The sequence below is a fragment of the Mobula birostris genome, chromosome 10 (genome assembly GCF_030028105.1).
Source record: "Mobula birostris isolate sMobBir1 chromosome 10, sMobBir1.hap1, whole genome shotgun sequence".
Classification (NCBI taxonomy): domain Eukaryota; kingdom Metazoa; phylum Chordata; class Chondrichthyes; order Myliobatiformes; family Myliobatidae; genus Mobula; species Mobula birostris.
Genome location: NC_092379.1, coordinates 15,189,424 through 15,209,599, shown reverse-complemented (window position 1 = coordinate 15,209,599; position 20,176 = coordinate 15,189,424). Strand labels below are relative to the sequence as shown.

General features: G+C 51.5%; 2 protein-coding genes across 2 annotated transcripts in view; one reads left to right on the top strand and one right to left on the bottom strand.

The window, feature by feature from the left end:
• Window positions 1-1,525, bottom strand: part of LOC140204412 (uncharacterized) — an 83,623-nt gene extending 82,098 nt beyond the window's left edge. The window contains exon 1 of the mRNA XM_072271133.1: window positions 1,496-1,525. Coding sequence (XP_072127234.1) covers window positions 1,496-1,525 — 30 coding nt within the window. The remainder of the gene's footprint in view (window positions 1-1,495) is intronic.
• A 13,369-nt stretch (window positions 1,526-14,894) lies between these two features.
• Window positions 14,895-20,176, top strand: part of LOC140203839 (RAS guanyl-releasing protein 1-like) — a 204,044-nt gene continuing 198,762 nt past the window's right edge. Inside the window, exon 1 of the mRNA XM_072269959.1 lies at window positions 14,895-15,462. Within this exon, the coding sequence (XP_072126060.1) occupies window positions 15,368-15,462 (95 nt within the window). The 5' untranslated portion in view covers window positions 14,895-15,367. The remainder of the gene's footprint in view (window positions 15,463-20,176) is intronic.

Below are 20,176 nucleotides of genomic sequence, written 5' to 3'. Positions count from 1 at the left end.
GTTGTGGGCACGCTATGTTGGCGCCAGGACCTGTGGCTACTCTCGCGGGCTGCCCCCGGCACACTCTAATTGTTAATGTAGACTGCGGGTTTTACTATTCTTCGCTGTACATGTGATAAAGAAATGTTTCCTGTAGTTGGTGTGGAGGAGCGGGGGAAAAGAGTCCAAGACCAGAGGACACAGCCTCAAATAGAGGGATGATCTTTAGGAATGGAGATGAGGAGGGAGCTCTTTAGCCAGAGACTGGTGAACCTCTGGAATTCACTGCCACAGGCAGCTGTGGAGGCCAAGTATTTGGGTATATTTAAGGCAGAGGTTGATAAGTTCTTTAGTAGTCGGGGAGAAGGCAGGAGACTGGGGCTGAGAGGATAAACTGATTAGTCATGCGAACATGAAGAAATCTGCAGATGCTGGAAATTCAAGCAGCACACACAAAAGATGCTGGTGAACGCAGCATCTCTAGGAAGAGGTACAGTCAACATTTCGGGCTAAGACCCTTCGTTAGGACCCTCCTGACGAAGGCTCTCGGCCCGAAACATCGACTGCACCTCCTCCTATAGATGCTGCCTGGCCTGCTGCGTTCACCAGCAATTTTTTTGCGTGTAACTGATTAGACATGATGGAATGGTGTAGCACAGTCGATAGGCCAACTGACCTGATTATTCTCCTATATACTACAGGCCTATTGAACCTGAATGAAATCTGAATCAAAGAGCCAAAACCGAAGGTCGTGCAGTGGAGAAGTGCGGCTGGCGGCAGAGTTCTGGATCAGGCCTGGCCCTACTGGCGCCAAAGACAAGCAGAGGAAGAGAAAGGTCTCTCACAAGAGAGCGGAGGAGTCAACGTTGGCGGTAACGAAAGCTCAGTGTGGCCTCTCGCACTTGGGTTATCATCACTGAGGCTCCAGACGAAGACACGTTGTGGAAACGTACCCGCAGCAGAACACCCCAGGCAGCACGTCGGCCGATGGTTCCTGGGAAACTCAGAGATGGGGCTTGTCCAAAGATCGTTGACGCTGTGGAACTGTAAAAACCTTAGGACAGTTTCTTTCCTTCTGCTGCCACCAGTGACCTTTGCTGTGTCGCCGGAACTCAGCCCATCAGGGCCGTAGAGTAACGCAGCAGGTTGCCAACAGCGTGAAGTTCACGTATTCTCCCTGGGATCCGCACGCGTTCCCCCATGGATTAGATTAGATTATGAGGACACTCAGTCCTCATTTATTGTCATTTAGAAATGCATGCATTAAAAAATGATACAATGTTTGTCCAGTATGATATCATAAAAACACAAGACAGACCAAGACTAAAACTGACAAAAACCACATAATTATGGCATATAGTTACAACAGTGCAAAGCAATACCGTAATTTGATAAAGAGCAGACCATGGGCACGGTAAAAAAAAGTCTCAAAGTCCCGATAGCCCCAACATCTCACGCAGACGGTAGAAGGAAGAAAAACTCTCCCTGCCATGAGCTTCCAGCGCCGCAAACTTGCCGATGCAGCTCCCTGGAAGCCCCCGACCATAGTCCGACTCTGAGTCCGTCCGAAAACTTCGAGCCTCCGACCAGCCCTCCGACACCGAGCACTATCTCTGCCGAGCGCTTCGACCCCGCCCCAGCCGCCAGCGACAGGCAAAGCCGAGGACTCAGGCCATTCCCCTCCGGAGATTTTGGATCGCACAGTAGCAGCGGCAGCGAAGCGGGCATTTCAGAAGTTTCACCAGATGTTCCTCCGTGCTCTCACGTCTGCCTCCATCAAATCAGAATTCTGCATGACATCCTACTTGACAGATAACAGATATCATCACCGGAGAGGCCGCACACGCTGCGTCGCGCTGCCATCTTCTCCTTCTCCTTCAGAAGCTCCAGATTCCTCCCTCATCCCAAACGTGGAACGTAGAAGATAGAACAGTACAGCACAAGAACGGGCTCCTCGGTCCAGAATGTGGTACCAAACCAAGTAAATTAGTAATCAAATGGCCAACTTAACTAATCCCTTCTCCCTACACCAACGTTCAAATCCTTCTATTTTCCTCACACTCCTGTCAAAGGATTCAAAGTATATTTATTATCAAACTACATAGAAATTACAGAACCTTAAGATTAGTCTGCTTACAGGCAGCCACAAAACAAGAAACTGAAAGAACCCAATTAAAAAAGATATAGACCAACACCCAATTTGTGGGAAGAATAGAGGGAAGAAACGCAAATCATGCAAAGGATAAAAGCAAGAGGCAACATTCCGAACCAAGTTGAGCCCACAGACCCGAATCCCAGGGCAGCTGGAGTAGGCCCAAAGCCTGAGTCTCGGTTCATCATACAGCGGGACAAATCGCCGTGAAGCTCGCAGGCATGAGGCACGTGCGGCTGGAGCAGTCTCACGACCCCCGGCGCCACGGAGAGAGGAATGAACATTGTGGAAGAGCGAGCAAAACCGGCCCGACCCTCAACACTAGTCCCGACAGCCTGCTTTTCAGTCGATCTGGGCCGGCGTTTAAATCGCCCAAACACCAGGTCTTGCCCCCTCCCCTAGACCTCGCCGCCCGGCCCGAAGCCTTTCTCGACCTCTGCAAATGGGTTCAAAGTGACAATCTAAATGTCTCTTAAAAGTCTCTAATGTTTCTGCCTTTACAAACGCCACAGGCAACACGTTCTGTGGAACACTCACCACTCTCTGTGTTTCAAAAAAAACCTGCCCCTCACATCTCCTTTGAAATTACCCCCCCCCCACCATAAATGCATGCCCTCAAATATTAGATATTTCAACTCTAGGAAAAAGATACCGTCTCTCTACTCAATCTATGCTTCTCATAATCTTAATAAACTGCTTCTGCACCCTCTCCAAACCCTCAGAACTAGAATGGGAGGAAAAACGGTGCCAGAGGTTTTTGTAGACCCACGCGGCTCCTTCCAGATTGTCCACGAAACACCTTCTGCTTCCTTTCTTCTCTTTTCAAGGTGGCTGGGGTTCTGTTGGGGCCCATGATCTACAGTTCAAACTATGGTTCTCTGCAAGCAGTGGGTTTTCACACCGGCCATACGGCCTGGCGCTTCGATCTCCCCGGGAGCGACTTGGAAGACGTGTGCCTCCGTGGGGGTGTGAGGGAACGGACTGATGGACGATCCAATCCCTCGCCGATTTCGCCGACTGTTGCCTCGTGGGAGACCGAAACGGAGACCGGCAGGCGGTGCGCAGCTGTTGGAAGAAGGCCCCTGTACTTCAGCAATACCTTTCTCTCTCTCTCGATGGAGCCTGTCCGTCCTGATTCGGCGGGGGTTAGGGGGGTTGGAATTGGAGAAGTGACGCTGGAAGATTGTAACTTCGGAACAGCGAGCTGCTGGTCTCCGCTCTTGTTTCAGGAGCGACCTCTCTCTCTCTACCTTGTTCGCCTGCCTGAGATGCCAAAGCACCGAGATGCACTGTAGTTTTAGAAGGACTCTAAATCAAAGTCTTTCTGGGGGCTTTTGTTATTGCTGACATGTTGGGGACGTGCTTCTGCTGGTGTGGCGGTGGGGGGGGCAAAGAGGAGGGTATTGATGTTTCTGTGCATGGGGGGGGGTTGGGGAAAAGAATCTTTCATTCCTTGGGGCTTCCTGGGACCATGTGAGAAGGGCACGCACGGGCAGAGAGCAGTGCCCAGGTGGCAGGTACAGCCAGGCTGCTGCTTGCGTGACTGGCACACCCTCAGCACCTTCAAACACCAGAGAACAAAGCCGGCAGAAGCCACAGGGTGGGCGAGGTCACGTTAACAACACACACACAGAGAAAAAAAAATGCTTCAGAGAGTGAGTCATCCCGGCTGCCATCTCACATTTACCAGCAGTGCTGCTGGCAGCAGTCTCCTCGCAGGGGCAGAAGCCGTGGCTGGAGGCCGCTGGACACTGGAGACTGAATTCACGGTCCGGCCTAGGACCGCGGTACACCTGGGGGCAGAGGACATCTGGATGAAACCTGGACTCTGGATGGATCCCAGAATGCCAGTCCTGGGGTCTTCCTGCTAGTGTATGGCCCTCGCTCAATAGTCATAGTCATAGTTATACTTCATTGATCCCGGGGGAAATTGGTTTTCGTTACAGTTGCACCATAAATAATTAAATAGTAATAAAACCATAAATAGTTAAATAGTAATATGTAAATTATGCCAGGAAATAAGTCCAGGACCAGCCTATTGGCTCAGGGTGTCTGACCCTCCATGGAAGGAGTTGTAAAGTTTGATGGCCACAGGCAGGAATGACTTCCTATGATGTTCTGTGTTGCATCTTGGTGGAATGAGTCTCTGGCTGAATGTACTCCTGTGTCCACCCAGTACATTATGTAGTGGATGGGAGACATTGTCCAAGATGGCATGCAACTTGGACGGCATCCTCCTTTCAGACACCACCGACAGCGAGTCCAGTTCCTTCCCCACAACATCACTGGCCTTACGAATGAGTTTGTTGATTCTGTTGGTGTCTGCTACCCTCAGCCTGCTGCCCCAGCACACAACAGCAAACATGATAGCACTGGTCACCACAGACTCATAGAACATCCTCAGCATCGTCCAGCAGATGTTAAAGGACCTCAGTCTCCTCAGGAAATAGACGGCTATGACCATTCTTGTAGACAGCCTCAGTGTTCTCTGACCAGTCCAGTTTACTGTCAATTCGTATCCTCAGGTATCTGTAATCCTGGGGATTACAAATATCACAGAACAGGCCATTCGGCCCACAATGTTGTGCTGAATGGGCTAAAAAAAAAGCAAATGAAAAACACCCAAACACTACCCCTTCCTACTTCCACCATGCCCATATTCCTCCATCTTCCTCACATTCACATGCCTATCCAAAAGTCTCTCAAAAGCCTCGAAAGTATTTGCCTCACCATACCAAGCAGTGCATTCCAGGCATCCACCACCCTCTGGAACCTACCCCCCCCCTCACCTGCAATGCATACCCTCTGGTATTAGACTTAAATTAGACTTAAGTCACCTGCCCACACAGGATCTCTCTCTTCACATATTGACTGCAGCGTATCCCAACATGCAACAGTGACCTCTGCAGGAGTAGGTCATTGGCGGTGCTTCGAGGAGGCAACAGTGGACAGCAGAACACATTACAGTACAGGCGACCCGGGTTCAATACCCTCCCCTTCCCGCTGCCTGCGAGGGGTTTGTACGTTCTCCCCGTGACCGCGTGGGGTTCCTCCCGCAGTCCAAAGACACACTGGTTGGTAGGTTAACTGGTCATTGTAGATTGTCCCGTGATCAGGCCAGGGTTAGATCAGGGGATTGCTGGGCTGCACAGCTCGAAGGGCCTAATCCGGGCTGTATTTCTCTCAAAAAAAAAATCAATAATTAAATAAAGGAATGAATGAATAATTAAATAAATGAATAATTGAACTAACAAATACATAATTTGAACACTGCCCACAAAAATTGGGGGTGGAAGATCTGCTGGCCTGTCGCCCTGATCCTAGTGGTGGGGAAGATGCTGGTACCTGTGGTGAAAGACTGTAGAGAACATTTTCCTTTTGATAATAAAAAGTAGGATGTCAAGGTGCAGGAAACTTTCAATGACTTTGTAGAGTCAGCACGGATCCACAGAGGAGAAGCCTCTGTCTCCTTGTGGGCTGGAGGCTGGAAAAGTAAACCTGCCTGTGTAGCCGGCAGCTCTGATGGTGAATGGAATGCTGGTCTTTGTTGCCGGAGGAGATGGGTGCCAGAGCGGACATGTCTTACCACAGTTACGTCGGCCTGGATGAGGTGGCACCAGGTCTGATTCCCTTTCCAAAAAGAAAATATACTTGTTAAAACAAGACCGGTGGCAAGAGTTCGCCAGACTAGCTGCTGGAATAGCCGGTCCGATGTACGAGAAGAAACTGAGAAAACTAGGCCTCTGTTCTCAAGAGTTGAAGTGTTATCAGGCTAGACACGGACAGAATGTTTGAAGTAGCTTATTTTTTGCTCTTTCTTACTTCTCTTCTGATATTTGTATATCTGTGCACTTGTAATGCCACTGTGACGATGTAATTTCCTTTGAGATCAATAGAGTATCTATCTATCCATCCACTGGCTAAGGAGTATAGGACCGGTCTCAAAATAACTGAGAGGCTACTTCAGAATGAAATGAGAATTTTCTTCAGTCAAAGAGGGTTTGAATCTTCGTTTTTGTTTACTCTGGAGAGCTGTTACTGATTGACTGCGTTCAAATGTCACGTGTTAAACCAAGATTAACCAAATCAATGAATGGATGAATGGTGGGGGGGGGGGGGGGCAAGGCAAGGCAGGAAGCCTCCGAGAGGACCGCAACCTTGTCGTGGTTTGGACAATGGCCCGCAGAGCTACCCTGGCTGGGGTCAGGACTTTACGCTTTGGCTCTTACCAGGGTCACTCAGGTCAAAGAGGTCAAAGGGTACGGAGGACAGACCATGGTCCACCAGTCCTCCAGGTTTGGGGGTTCAGCTCAGGGCTAGCAACAAAACTGTTAAGGAAAGAGCAATGAAGAATCCCTCTCCATCTGACTTTGACACTGTTCCTGATGCTCCACCCGGGACTTGCGTGACCGACAGTAGTGAAAACTGAGAGGAAACTACTGACATGATGAAGGAAGCCCTGAACACCGCCAGAGACAGAGAACCTTCATTGCTGCCCTAAACACCAGCTTGTGTAATGGACAGTGAGCAAATGTGCAAAGCAGGAAGGTGGTGCTCAGAGTAGGAAGTCAGCTACATAATTGTTGATTGGCAGCACAGGCCAGAGAGGCTGTTCCTATGTCGTACTGTACGTTCTAATGACAGAGTACTCAATAAACAACATCAAACAATGAAAACCGAGACGTAAAGGGAGATATCGCAGAGGATGAAAGACTAACAACGTGGTTTGAAGGAGGATGGAGGAAGTTGATGAGATAAACAGATGTAGAATTTCACATGTTCAGCCCAGGGCAGCCAAACCTCAAAAGCTCTTTGAGGTTTTGTAGGGCTGAAGTGAAGGGAGAAAGACCTTGATAGAGTAGTTGTGGAGGCGATATTGCCTATAGTGGGAGAGCCTAGGGCCTGAGGACACAGATTCAGAACAGAGGGGTGTCCTTTTAGAACAGAGATGAGGAGAAATTTCTCTAGCCAGAGAGTGGTGAATCTGTGGAATTCGTTGCCACAGGTGGCTGAGAAGGCCAAGTCAGTGGATATACAAACATTTGTACTTAGGACAGAGGTTGATAGATTCTTGATTAGTCAGGGCATGAAGGGACACGGGGAGAAGGCAGGAGATTGGGCCTGAGAGGGGTAATGGATCAGCCATGATGAAATGGCAGAGCAGACTTGATGGGCCAAATGGCCTGATTCTGGTCCTATATCTAAGTATAAGGGCCTAGGGATTCTTATACATAAACACCACTCTTTGCAGCACCATGTAGAAAGTCTGGATGTTATTCCCACCGCTTCCCATTCTGGTTCAGTCCAGCACACCAACATATTCTTCCTATCAACCACACAAGAGATGGGGCTACTGCGAGTATCCTGGGGCACGGAACTTGTCCACGTTATCACAGGAGTGAACCATCATTACGCAAACCCAAGAACACTTGGTTTTAACATTATTGCTTTGAATCAGGACCCTGCAATAACAATCTCTCTCTTACCCACCTCCTTCCCCTGCCAACCCATCATCTTCATCTTCACCAGCTACCACAAGGCCCGACCCAGGCCTGAGCCACCACTCTCCACCCACCACCCAAACCAGTGGAACCCAATACTCCTCGGCCCCAACTTTACAGCCTCTGGCCACCTTTTCTCCATTACCCCCAGCTGGATTTTCTAAGTGCCCCCGCACTCCCATCAGGACTGCCCAACCTCCCAAGCTTGCAGCAGAGTGCAGCACCAAACCCACCTGCCCTCTCTCTCTCTCACACACACACACACGTGCGTGCACACACACACACACACACACGTCATGGGAAATAATTCTGAGACCCAGGCACTCAGCTTCAGCCGAGAAACACAGGAGTGATGGGCAAGTCAGACTTGGGCAGAGTGAGGAATGCAAGAGCAGTGTTTGGGAAGCACGAGGAAATGTGATTCAACAGGCAGCCAGGAGAACAGGGATGACAGGGGAAACATGTAGAGTCAAAGAAAAGTACAGCACAGAAACAGGCACTTTGGCCCATCTAGTCTGTGCCAAAACCTTTTGAACTGCCTACTCCCATCGACCTGCAGTGGGACCATAGCCCTCCATACCCCTACCACCCATGTATCCATCCAAACTTCTCTTAAACATTGAAATCGAGCATTGGCAGCTCGTACCACACTCTCACAAGCCTCTAAACATTCCCCTTAAACTTTTCACCTTTCACACTTAACCCGTGACCTCTGGTTGTGGTCCCACCCAAGCTCAGTGGGAAAAGCCTGCTTGCATTTGCCCTCTCTATAGGTAGGTACGTCGCATCCGGACATTTCTCCAGTTAGTGGACGATTTCCCTCCGCGCCTCTCTGACGTAGTGGGGAACCGCGTACGAGGCAAGTTACAGCCATTGCCTTCTGCCGGGTGAGTTTCCAAAGAGATCACCAGCATGGATGGAAAGCGTGCGGGGGAGCCGGCTGAATTCGAACTCGGGACCTTTCGTCCCGAAGTCCGGCACTGATGCCACTACGCCACCAGCCGGGTCACCCTCTCTGTACCCCTCAATTTTGTACACCTCCATCAGATCTCCCCCTACCTTCCAAGGCATAACGCCCTGATCTACTCAATCCTTCCTCGATCCTCAGGAGGAATGCTGGAGGAACTCAGCGGGGCGGGCAGCATCTGGGACAGGAAATGGGCAGTCGACATTTTGGGTTAAAGTGCAGGGTGTCAACTGAAAGGCGGAGGGGAGGTAGTTTAAAGTGGTGGGGTGTGACAAAAGTTGACAGGTGATGGGTGGATCCAGGCGAGGGGGGAGGGCTGGTGATCGGCAGGCACAGAGGGGAGGAGAGTGGGGCTAGTACCAGAGGCTGGGAGGTGACTGGTGGAAGTGACAGAAGGCCAAAGCGACAAGGAATTCTGAAGGGGGGAGGGGGGAAGGTGGAGCGTAGAATGGAAGTGGCGAGGGTAAATGGGAACAGCGGTGGAGGTGGACACAGCAGGAGGATGGTGTAGGTGAGGGGCAGTGGGAGCAGGTGGAGGAGGGGATTTGGGGCTGTGCAAGTAGAAATGGGGCTGTTCTCGGAGCAGGCATATAGTCGAGGCACGGCCCAGCATCAATAGCAGGAGTGGGGGCTCCAGACAACCTGTGGGAGGGGAGCACTGCCCGGGACACCGCTCCTCAGCCTCCACCACAGTCCTGCTCGCTCGGCTGTCCAGCCGCACGCCAGAAAAAAAAACGACGAGAGAAGGGGCAGCTCGGTGGTCCAGGGAAACTTTTCAGAGACAGAGCCAAGTGGCAGCTCCTGAAATTTGCTTGCATTGAAACAGAATTTCAATGCAACCTTGGCATTTCGGTGCGGAGTTTCAGTTCTGCTATCTGTCAAACCAGCAATCAAGGGTGTGAGATAAAATGTCGACACACGGAGTTGAACCTGCTTCAGAATGGAAACAAACTGCCTGACTCAATAAGCGACTGACTAACACAATCTGATATGGTGTTCGGTTTGATCACAGCCTAGGGGAAATACCCCTCAATCAATCCACACATGCTCTTCTCGATTATAAACACATCGTTACTTCTCTCTTCCCTCCCCCACCCAAAGCAGCATTCAAATATTGTTTCACTCTTAGTGCGGGCACGTGGGTGTCACTGTCAAAGTCAGCACTCGAGGCGGTGCTGCTGGAGAAAGTGGCCTCCGGTGAGCGCGGCTCCAGGGGCCCAGTGACCACGTCCACTTCTGAATGCCCGAGCCCCCGCTGGAGCCTTGAAACGCCCGAAGAGTTGGTTTTGGCTTCGGATCCTCCCTCCGAGACTGCACCACGGCGGTTTGCCCCTGCAGCGCAATGAACCGACACTGAGGTTATAGACCGACTCCGGCTGATCCAGGCTCGTGGATTCAGTTGGGATCAGAACCCTCTTACAGACACAAAGGAGGCCTGAAGGCTGAGGCTTATCCCAGTGCTGGAATGCCCGCAAACAAAAACGGAGGACACGATGCACCTGGAATTGGTTTCTGCCAGTTCAAAGGGGAAGAAGAAACCTGGAGGAATTTGGCATCTACCTACAAGGTCAATCAGCATCCACAAAGGAGGGAAGGCGAATCCATGAACATTAAAAATACAGGAACACAAGTAATAGGAGCAGGAGTCGGACATCTGGCCCGCCACTCAGTATGATCATGGCTGATCTGACCATGGACGCATCTCCACCCACCTCCCACCCAGCACTTATCCTTGTAAGCACAAGTGCTACACCTGTCCCTACACCTCCTCTCTCACCACCATACAGGGCCCCAAAGAGTCCTTCCAGGTGAGGCAACACTTCACTTGTGAGTCTGTTGGGCTCATCTATTGTATCCAGTGCTCCCGGTGCAGCCTCCTCTACATCGGTGAAACCCGACGCAGATTGGGGGACCGTTTCATCGAACACCTCTGCTCTGTCCGCCACAACAGACAGGATCTCCTGGTTGCCACCCTCTTCAACTCTGCTTCACATTCCTATTCAGATATGTCCATACATGGCCTGGGGCAACACCTCATATACCGTCTAGGTAGTCTCCAGCCCCTTGGCATGAACATAGAATTCTCCAACTTCCGGTAATTCCCTCCCCCTCCCTTCCCCTATCCCTATGTCACTCTGCCCCCTCCCCCAGCTGCCTATCACCTCCCTCATGGTTCCACCTCCTTCTACTACCCATCGTGTTTTCCCCTATTCCTTCTTCACCTTTCCTGCCTATCCCCTCCCTGCTTCTCCGCCCCCACCCCTTTAACTTTCCCCTTACTGGTTTTTCACCTGGAACCTACCAGCCTTTTCCTTCCCACCCTCCCCCCCACCTTCTTTATAGGGCCTCTGCCCCTTCCCTCTTCAGTCCCGATGAAGGGTTCCGTCCCGAAACGTCGACTCATCATTTCCACGGATGCTGCCCGACCTGCTGAGTTCCTCCAGCGTGTTGTGAGTGTTGCTTTGACACCAGCATCTGCAGGTTATTTTGTGTCCCCCTACCTGCCTTTCCCCCATAACCCTTAATTCTCTTACTGTGCAAAAATCTATCCAACATTGTCTTGAGTACATTTACTGAGGTAGCCTCCACTGCTTTCATTAGGCAGGGAATTCCACAGATTCACCACTCCCTGGGAAAAACAGTTCCTCCTCATCTCCGTCCTAAATCTACTGCCCCAGATCTTGAAACTATGTCCTTAACGCGCTTAAAGCCCCGTCATTTCACCTTACTACAAACAGCTGCTCTGTTTGTGCTGCAACTTCTCTGCGCTAAACCGCTCCCTACAATCTTTCCCCAGGACCTTAGAGACCTCCTTGGGCGAGGCTCCTATTCCCATCACCCTGAGTCTAGGCAACATCATCCAAGCCCACGATTCAAGTTGGACATTTATTTATTTAGAGATACCGCACAATAACAGGGCCTTTCGTGCTGCCTAATTTCACCCATGTGACCGTGTGACTAACCTGTACATCTTTGGGAGGAAAGCCACAGGCATGGGGTAAATGTAGAAACTCCTTACAGAGAGTCTCAGGGATTAAACCAGGGTCATAGTGCTGTCACACCATAATACTACTGTGCTGTCCCAGGTGTCAAAATGGTTGCTGTGACGCGTTTAGCGTGGTAGTGTAGCGGGTAGTGATTGTCGCTCTCACTTTCAGCTCCCACTGCCGGCAAGCAGTCTTGCGAAAAGGAGAGCTGAATGTGTAAATCTCTCCCTGCCAGTACACAGCCTCTCCAACAACAGGCCTCATGTAGCGCCTCCTCGCCGGCGACACACGGAAACCGAACACCTTTCAGACTCGGGCTGAACTACAGAGGACGGGGAGGAGGTCAGGCCCCTGCACACGTAGCATGCAGGCCCACCAGTGTGTGGACATGCCCTGGTGCTCATGAATCAGATCCCCAGCTGCGGGTAAATAGCCCCACTGCCTTGTGGGCAGCCTCGGGAGAGACGAAGGCTATGGGAGTAAACCCAGATGGCAAATCCGGAGTGGAGCCTCTAAGGCGGCTGGATGTCATTGAACATCCTTCCAGCAGCTCCTGCAGCCAAGCTGGTGCCAAACGTATTGCTTCATCAGCTTTCCTTTGGACTACACTGGTGAGATCAAGAGGAAGATCTTGACAACTGGGCATCTCAGGATCTCCATACCTTCTGCCCAAGCCTGTGATGGTGATGATCACCACCCATTGTCCTTCGAGACAGATGGATGCCGACCACCGTTCCACCTCAATGTGCCACATTCATAGACGCCACCCAACGTTAACCCATCACCGACTTGACTGACATCACTCAACAGACAATAGGTGCAGGAGTAGGCCATTTGCCCTTCGAGTTGGAACTGCTATTCACTGGCTGATCATCCACAATCAGTCACCCGTTCTTGCCTTCTCCCCATATCCTTTGACTCTGCTATCATTAAGAGCTCTATCTCTTTCTTGAAAGCATCCAGAGAATTGGCCTCCACTGCCTTCTGAGGCAGAGCATTCCACAGATCCACAACCCTCTGGGTGAAAAAGTTTTTCCTCAACTCCGTTCTAAATGGCCTATCCCTTAATCTTAAATCCTTTGGACTTGCCTGCCACCCAGCACGAGACAAGCAGCAAAGACTCAAATACTCTCATCAGGAACCAACATAGACCATTCTGTGACATTGTCTCCATCCAACTACGTGTCAGCTGTCCAAGGTTGGAGGTGGACTCTTTTCTGATCCTTGGCCCCAAAAACGAATTTCCAACTAAACAGTCAAGCAGGCTTTTCACCACATTAAGATTTGGGTGACACTGGAACTATTGGCCTTTAGGACTCTCACCCTTGATTTAAACTGCTGGCCAATCGCTCCCCATCTCTCCCACACCGCTATACTCCTGAGATATTTATATTTCACAGTCAAGGTGAGAAGGGGCCAAATTCAGAGGAACGAACACCTACACACGCAAAATGCTGGGGAAACCCAGGAAGTCAGGCAGTGGGCATCCGACGGAGGGGAATAAACAGTCAACGTTTCGAGCTGAGACCCGAAATGTCTGGACGTTGCTGCTCAAGATTTTCAGCATCTCTTGTGTTTTAAGTTCAAAAGAGACGTGCGGTGTAAGCTTCCCCTATGCAGAGGGCGGTGGGTGGCGGAGGACAATAGGAAGGACATGGACATTGGCTAGGAAGAAGGAAGCAGTTTAGCTGGGCATTTAATTATACAGCACAGTTCTGTGGGCCAAAGGGCCTGTTGCTGTATTCTGCTGGTCTACGTTGTGTTAGGTCTGGTACCCTGTTTGCTGAGATTTCCTACTGAACCTCTCTCCTTTTAATATGCCACAACCTCAGTTGTACTTCGATTAATTTTACTGTGTAGCAGCAGCACATTTTACATGCGTTATACTTGTCTAAGTTGCATGTTTGCAGCAGTAAGATCAAGAGGCGGTAGAGATAATTTCAACTGAACCATACCAGACACCCCTCCCTCGCTTCCCCTATTCCCCCTCCCACCCCAACCCAGACTCGGCCCACACGAAGATTCAAGTCTCCAATGGGGCTGACATACTGTATTTGCAACTGCGTTGGGCAAGAGCGAGCAAACGTATATTCAACGCGGCCAGACCTGAACAGCGCTTTGCTCTGACCCCGGTCAGAGTCAGTCCCCAACGCCCTGAGGCGCTGCGGGGCACCTGTCCCGCCCCGGGCAGCGGCGGCTCTCCCCAGAGCTTGGGGCAAGGGGATTCGGAGTTTGCCGCACCGTGCCTTTGCCTTACCGGGTTGATTTTGAAATGCTTGACCTTGATCCCCAGCGACCTCAGGTACTGGCCGAGGGCGCCGGAGACCTCCATGTTCTCCGGGAGTCAGTCAGCTTCCTGGGAGAGACCTGGGCACTAGGCCGCCTGTTCCCTCCATCAGGGCCGAATCCCACCTTGTTCCTTGTCCACACCCCTAGTTACCTTTCCTTATTCTCAATCTCCCCCCCACTTTAATTAACTCAACTCTCCCCCCCCCCACCGCACTTTGGCGCCACAGATTCAAATCAGTGGTCCTTATAATGTGCAGGAGGCCAACACGGTGCCTGGAGCTCTTCCCCGCTCCTCACCCAAAGCCCGGGGAGCCGGGTCAGGAGGCTTTAGGCGGGCGCATGGCTGAAATGCAAAGGGGTGATTTCTCATGATGTAGTTAGGACCACGTACTTAATGTGTGAGTTTATTATGCAAAATCAGGGTGCACAAGTGGCGAGTGAACGCAACACACGCGAAGCTGGAGGAGTTGACCTGTTGAGTGTCGCTGGTTCTGTGTGTGTTGCTTCGGAAGCCGGCGGCTGGTGTCTTCCCTTTTGTCAAAATGCAGCGGCGTGCACTCGCCACCTTGCCGACACATTGCAGCCTCTCCAGAGTTTGTGGTCTCCCCGCCCCCCCCCCCCCGGTTCGGATGAACCAAACCCGCAGGAGCTGTGGGAGGTAGGGGTAGGGGTAGGGGTAGGGGTAGCAGCCTCGCCGGTGCTGGGGCCCGAGGAGTCCGGGGCGGGCGGGGTCACCGTGAGCACATGGAGGGGTCTGATGGGGCAGGTGCTCTTCTCTCTCTCTTACACTCTCTCTCTCTCTTACACTCTCTCTCTCTCTTACGCTCTCTCTCTCTCTTACACACTCTGTCTCTCTTACACACTCTGTCTCTCTTACACACTCTGTCTCTCTTACACACTCTCTCATACACTCCTGTTCATTCTCGACAATTTCCCATTCTTTACTCATCTTACTCTCCTCAACCCCTCCGATATTAATCTCTCTCCACATACACCCACCACTCTCCTCTTTTCTCGTTTCTCCGATAGCCTGTTTATCTCCCTACCTTCTCCCTATCCACCCCCCACCTTTCCCAAAGGCTTTAACCCTTCTCACGCTACACACACTCTCTCACTCTCTCCCCCAGTGGCTGCATTGGCATGTACACCGTCTCCTCCCCTCCTCTCAGCCGAGGTCCACCGGCTTGCCCCATCCTCGGGATTCTCCCTGTACCGCTGGAAGGGCAATCCCCGCCGCGGCCGTGATGGAGGGCGTCCCGGTGCTCGGCTCCCGGTGATGGCTCCGGCTCCCGAGCCCAGGCACCTGTGTCCCCGCACACGCCGCCTGTCTGGGCACAGATTCAGACGTGTAGCGAGGACCCAAGTTCCTGCTTCGAGGTTGACTGCAGCCTGTTACTGAGCGGCGGGAGGGGGGAAGGATTGCGTCAGAGGCAAATTCGAGAAGTCACCCAAGTGGCATCTTGTGGAAGGCGGCGAAAGCCGGCATGGATAAATGAGAGGGCGGCAAGCGGGGGAGACAGCGTTCTCGCACTTCATCCCCGGTGGTTTCGAGGACTTTGCAAGGATGAATCGCAGAGACAGCAAGAGGTGAGAGAGGGAGAGAGCGGGCAAGCTTGCCTCCGGGGCTCGGTTTCGGGTCGCGCTCGGTGATGTGCGGAAGGTGCTCGCTCGCACTGCTGCTGAGTGTGGGTGCGTCCGCTCCGTCCGCCGGACAACTTTTGGAATTAACCTTCGGGTGGCGATTAGAAGGCGGAATTGGAAAGTAAACGCCAAAGTAGAGGGCGTGCAAGATTGTCAGGCTGGTTCCGCGGGGTGAAGTTACTTAGGACGGGACATTTGATGTGGTTGTACAGTGAGGTATCGCTGGGACGCTAGACCTTTCTAATCCCACCCCGCAGACCCCCTCACCCTCTCCTCATCCCGCCCACCACTCTGATCATGCAGCAGCACCTGCCGTCTCCTTTCCCAGCGCCCTCTCTCTGGAGCCCTTCCTTCCCGAGATACCGGGGCACCGCGCTCGCTCCGCCAGCTCCGGCGTCCGTAGCTGGCCGAGTGTTTGCATCCGCGGTGGCACTGGGGAGGGTCAGCGAGGCGTGAGAGCCAGAAATCACGTCCCCCCCCCCCCGTTCTGCTGGAGTGCGTGCAGCCCGGGGGGGGGGGTGGCAGGTGCGGAGGCAGATGAGGTTTCAGGTGGAGACTTTCATCGGGACAGGGTGAAGGCTGGCTGCGTGTGGCTGTACTGCGGAGTCAGGCAGAGGATGGTGGGTGATAGGTAGTAAGACCATGAGATATAGGAGCAGAATTAGGCCATTTGGCCCATCGAGTCTGCTCCACCATTTCATCATGGCTGATCCATTTTCTCTCTCAGCCCCAATCTCTTGCCCTCTCACAGTAACTCTTCATGCCCTGACTAATGAAGAACCTGTCAACCTCCGCCTCAAGTAGACCCAATGACTTGGCCTCCACGGCGGCCTGTGGCAACAAATTCCACAGATTCACCCCTCTCTGGCTAAAGAACTTCCTCCTCGTCTCCGTTCGGTGTTCCACCTGTGGGGTGTTCTTTCGCGCACACTCACCTGTCCACCGCGTACTCACCTGGCCCGAAACTCTGCCATCTTCCTCTGTTTGATCAGCCGAGATCTTCCACAATCTTTTTGTTTTGGTTTCACGTTTAGCTGGGGAGGGGGAACCTTGTGTAATGTCCCGGGGGGTTTCCTGGTGACAGTGAGGTGGGGAGGAGAGCGGGGAGGCAGTCAATGAAAGCGGGCAACAAGATGGCAGGTGTGTTCGCCCAAGTGAAAGGCACAAAAATGGTGGGAAGTACTGATATTCAAAGGCAGCACTGGCAGCTGATGCGCAAGTGCAGTTAATTATTAGATCTGATTTATTATGTACACAGTGAAATATATCGTTTCTATTAACAATCAACACAGGCAAGGTTGTGCTGGGGACAGCCCGCAAGTTTCACTAACACATTCCAGTGCCAACATATGGCCACCTTCCTTGGCAGAGAACTTTAAAAAAAATACCCAGAACACAACAAGCAACAGAGCAACCACTCCCTCCCACCCATCACAAAAGCAGTCCTCTATGTATGTGTGTATGTGTGTGTGTGTGGCACGGTAGTGTAGTGGTTAGCACAATGGTTTACAGCACAGGTGACCCAGGTTCAATTCCCATCCTTGCCCGTAAGGAGTTTGTACATTCTCACCGTAAATGCATCGGTTTCCTCCCACAGTCCAAAGAGCTACCGGTGATTGTAAATTGTCCCGTGATTAGGCTAGGGTTAATTTAGGGGATTGCTGATCAGCACGGCTTGAAGTGCCATGATTCTGAATTGACTTTATTGCTTACATCCTTCATATACATGAGGAGTAAAAATCTTTGTTATGTCTCTGTCTAAATGTGCAATGTGCAATTTATAGTAATTTGGAATAAATAGTACGTACAACAACAGAACAGTCAATGTAACATAGAAATACAGTTGTGTCAGTGTGAGTTAATCAGTCTGATGGCCCTGTGGAAGAAGCTGTCCTGGGGCCTGTTGGTCCTGGCTTTTATGCTGTGGTACTGTTTCCCGGATGGCAGCAGCTGGAGCAGTCTGTGGTTGGGGTGACTCGGGTCCCCAATGATCCTTCGGGCCCTTTTTACACACCTGCCTTTGTAAATGTTCTGAATAGTGGGAAGTTCACATCTACAGATGCACTGGGCTGTCCGCACCACTCTCTGCAGAGTCCTGCGATTGAGGGAAGTACAGTTCCCATACCAGGCAGTGATGCAGCCAGTCAGGATGCTCTCAGTTGTAGAACATTCTTAGGATTTGGAGGTCTATAGCAAACTTCAACTGTCTGAGGTGAAAGGGTGTTGTTGTGCTTTCTTCACCACATAGCCGGTGTGTACAGACCACGTGAGGTCCTCGGTGATGTGTGTGGAAGCTGTTCACCCTCTCAACCTCGAATCCATAGATGTCATTAGGGGTTAGCCTGTCTCCACTCCTCTTGTAGTCCACAACCAGCTCCTTTGTCTCAATAAAAAAAAAAGGATGGCCGTTGCATTGAGGATTTGAGCGCAACATTTATCTGGTTCTTCTCAGGGTCAAGGGTGACCTTCCCCTCCTGCTCTGTAGGTTCTGAATCGACCTATGAGGTCACTATGGGAGCTGATGGGGTAGGGTGTGAGTCATGGCATGTGGGTAGTTTGTGACTCTTACGCAGTGCTTTCTGTGAGACTCCCAGGGCCATCCTGAGTGCTCCTTCTCCGGGCGTGAATCCGCAGCAGGTCCCGGGTCTCTGGAGGGGTGTTGCGTCTTTATGAAGGAGGCCTTGAGCTCATCCTTGAGCCTCTTCCTGGGTCCGCCTGGGCACCTGCTCCCATGGCCGAGCTTGAAACAGAGTGTCTGGTTTCAGGAGTCTGTAGCCCAGCATGCAAACAGTATAACCTGCCCAGCGGATCAGACGGAGTATAACCTCGGTCTCGGTGCTGAGGGTTGATTATTTATTTAATGTTATGGTTATGATTATGAGGACACACAGTCCCCTTTTGTTGTCATTTAGTAATGCATGCATTAAGAAATGATAAGATGTTTTTTCAGAATGATATCATGAAAACACATGATAAACCGACTTAAAAACTAACAAAAAACACATAATTATAATGTATAGTTACAACAGTGTAAAGCAATACCGTAGTTTGATAAGAACAGACCATGGCACAGTAAAAGTCTCAAAGTCTCTCGAAAGTCCCATCATCTCACGCAGACGGTGAACCCCCAGCGCCGCCAACTTGCCGATGCAGCATCCTGGAAGCTTCCGACCACGGTCCGACTCTGAGTCCGTCCGAAAAACCCGGAGCCTCCCAGCACCTCTTCGACACCAAGCACCATCTCTGCCGAGCGTTTTGATCCCGGCCCCGGCAACAGGCAATATGCAAAGCCGAGGATTTGGGGCCTTCATCTCCGGAGATTCTCGATCGCGCAGTAGCAGCGACAGCGAAGCGGGCATTTCAGAAGTTTCACCAGATGTTCCTCCGTGCTTCTCACATCCGCCTCCATCAAATCAGGATTGTGCACGGCCCCTAGTTACACATAATCGATATTCATTCGGAATGGCCGCGCGCGCTGCGTCGCGCCTCCATCTTCTTCTTCCCAATAATTTGTCGAGATACAGCGCGGAGCCGGCCCCTCGACCCACACTGTCCAGCAACCCCAGATTTAACTTTAGCCTAACCACGGGGGAACGTACCGACTCCTTGAGGAGGACGTCAGCGCTGAACCCAAAACTCCGACGCGCTGAGCCACAATAGCGTTGCAGTAATCGCTACGCTGCTGTGGAGTCCCGTCTTTGTCTGGGCGACGTTGGCCCTCATTTCCTTCCATGGAATTTGGAGGTGTTATCATTGTGTGGCGGCAGGTCTGAGGACCTGATCTTCAGCCTTCTCCCCCCACCAGTCACCAGAGGCATCACTGATCATCTTCAACTCTTGAAACTCCAGGCTTTAAAGACTGTCTCCATCAGCCAGGAAGGACTGTGAAGCACCTTCTTAAATTAGGCTGCCTGCCAAAAATAGACCACAGTCAACCAAGGCTGCCTTAGTGACCTGATAGCCAAAGTACTGTGCAAAACTCTTCAGCACATATATATAGCTAGGGTGCCTAAGACTTTTGCACAGTACTGTAGTAATTTTATGTATTGCATTGTACTGCTGCCACAGAACAAAACAAATTTCTTGACGTATGTGAGTGATGTTAAACCTGATTCTGGTGTAGGGCTCTATTGTGGACCGTGAGTGGGAAGAGGGCAAGGAGAGGGGAATCATGGTTGGGCAAAGGGGGAGGAGCAGGAAGCACCAGAGAGACATTCTGTAATTGTTTGGAATTGAATTGAATGACTTTGCCTGGCGTCTCAGGGCTGGGTGTGTGTGCACTCACGCCCCCCCACCCCGCCACCGACCCTGGGGCACTCTTTCTCTGCCACCTGTCCCACAGCCCCTCCCGTGTGGCGCTCCACCCTCGCCATTCCCAACATCCTTTGCTCCCTCTAGATTTACAAGCTCTCTCTCTGCTCCACGTTGACAAGTACAGTACTGTGCAGAAGTCCAAGGCTCTCTAGCTATATATATGTGCCTAAAATTTTTACACAGTACTGTATTTCGGCCTCTCTCATTGTACCTGCCTTTGACAAACTTCCTGCAGGAGTAAACAAGGAACTTTTCGACACTCCAGAGCCACAATCAAACAAGCCTTCATAGTCTAGCGACGATATGTAGATATTGCTGGTATTTGAGTGCTCAGAGGCCAAGCTCA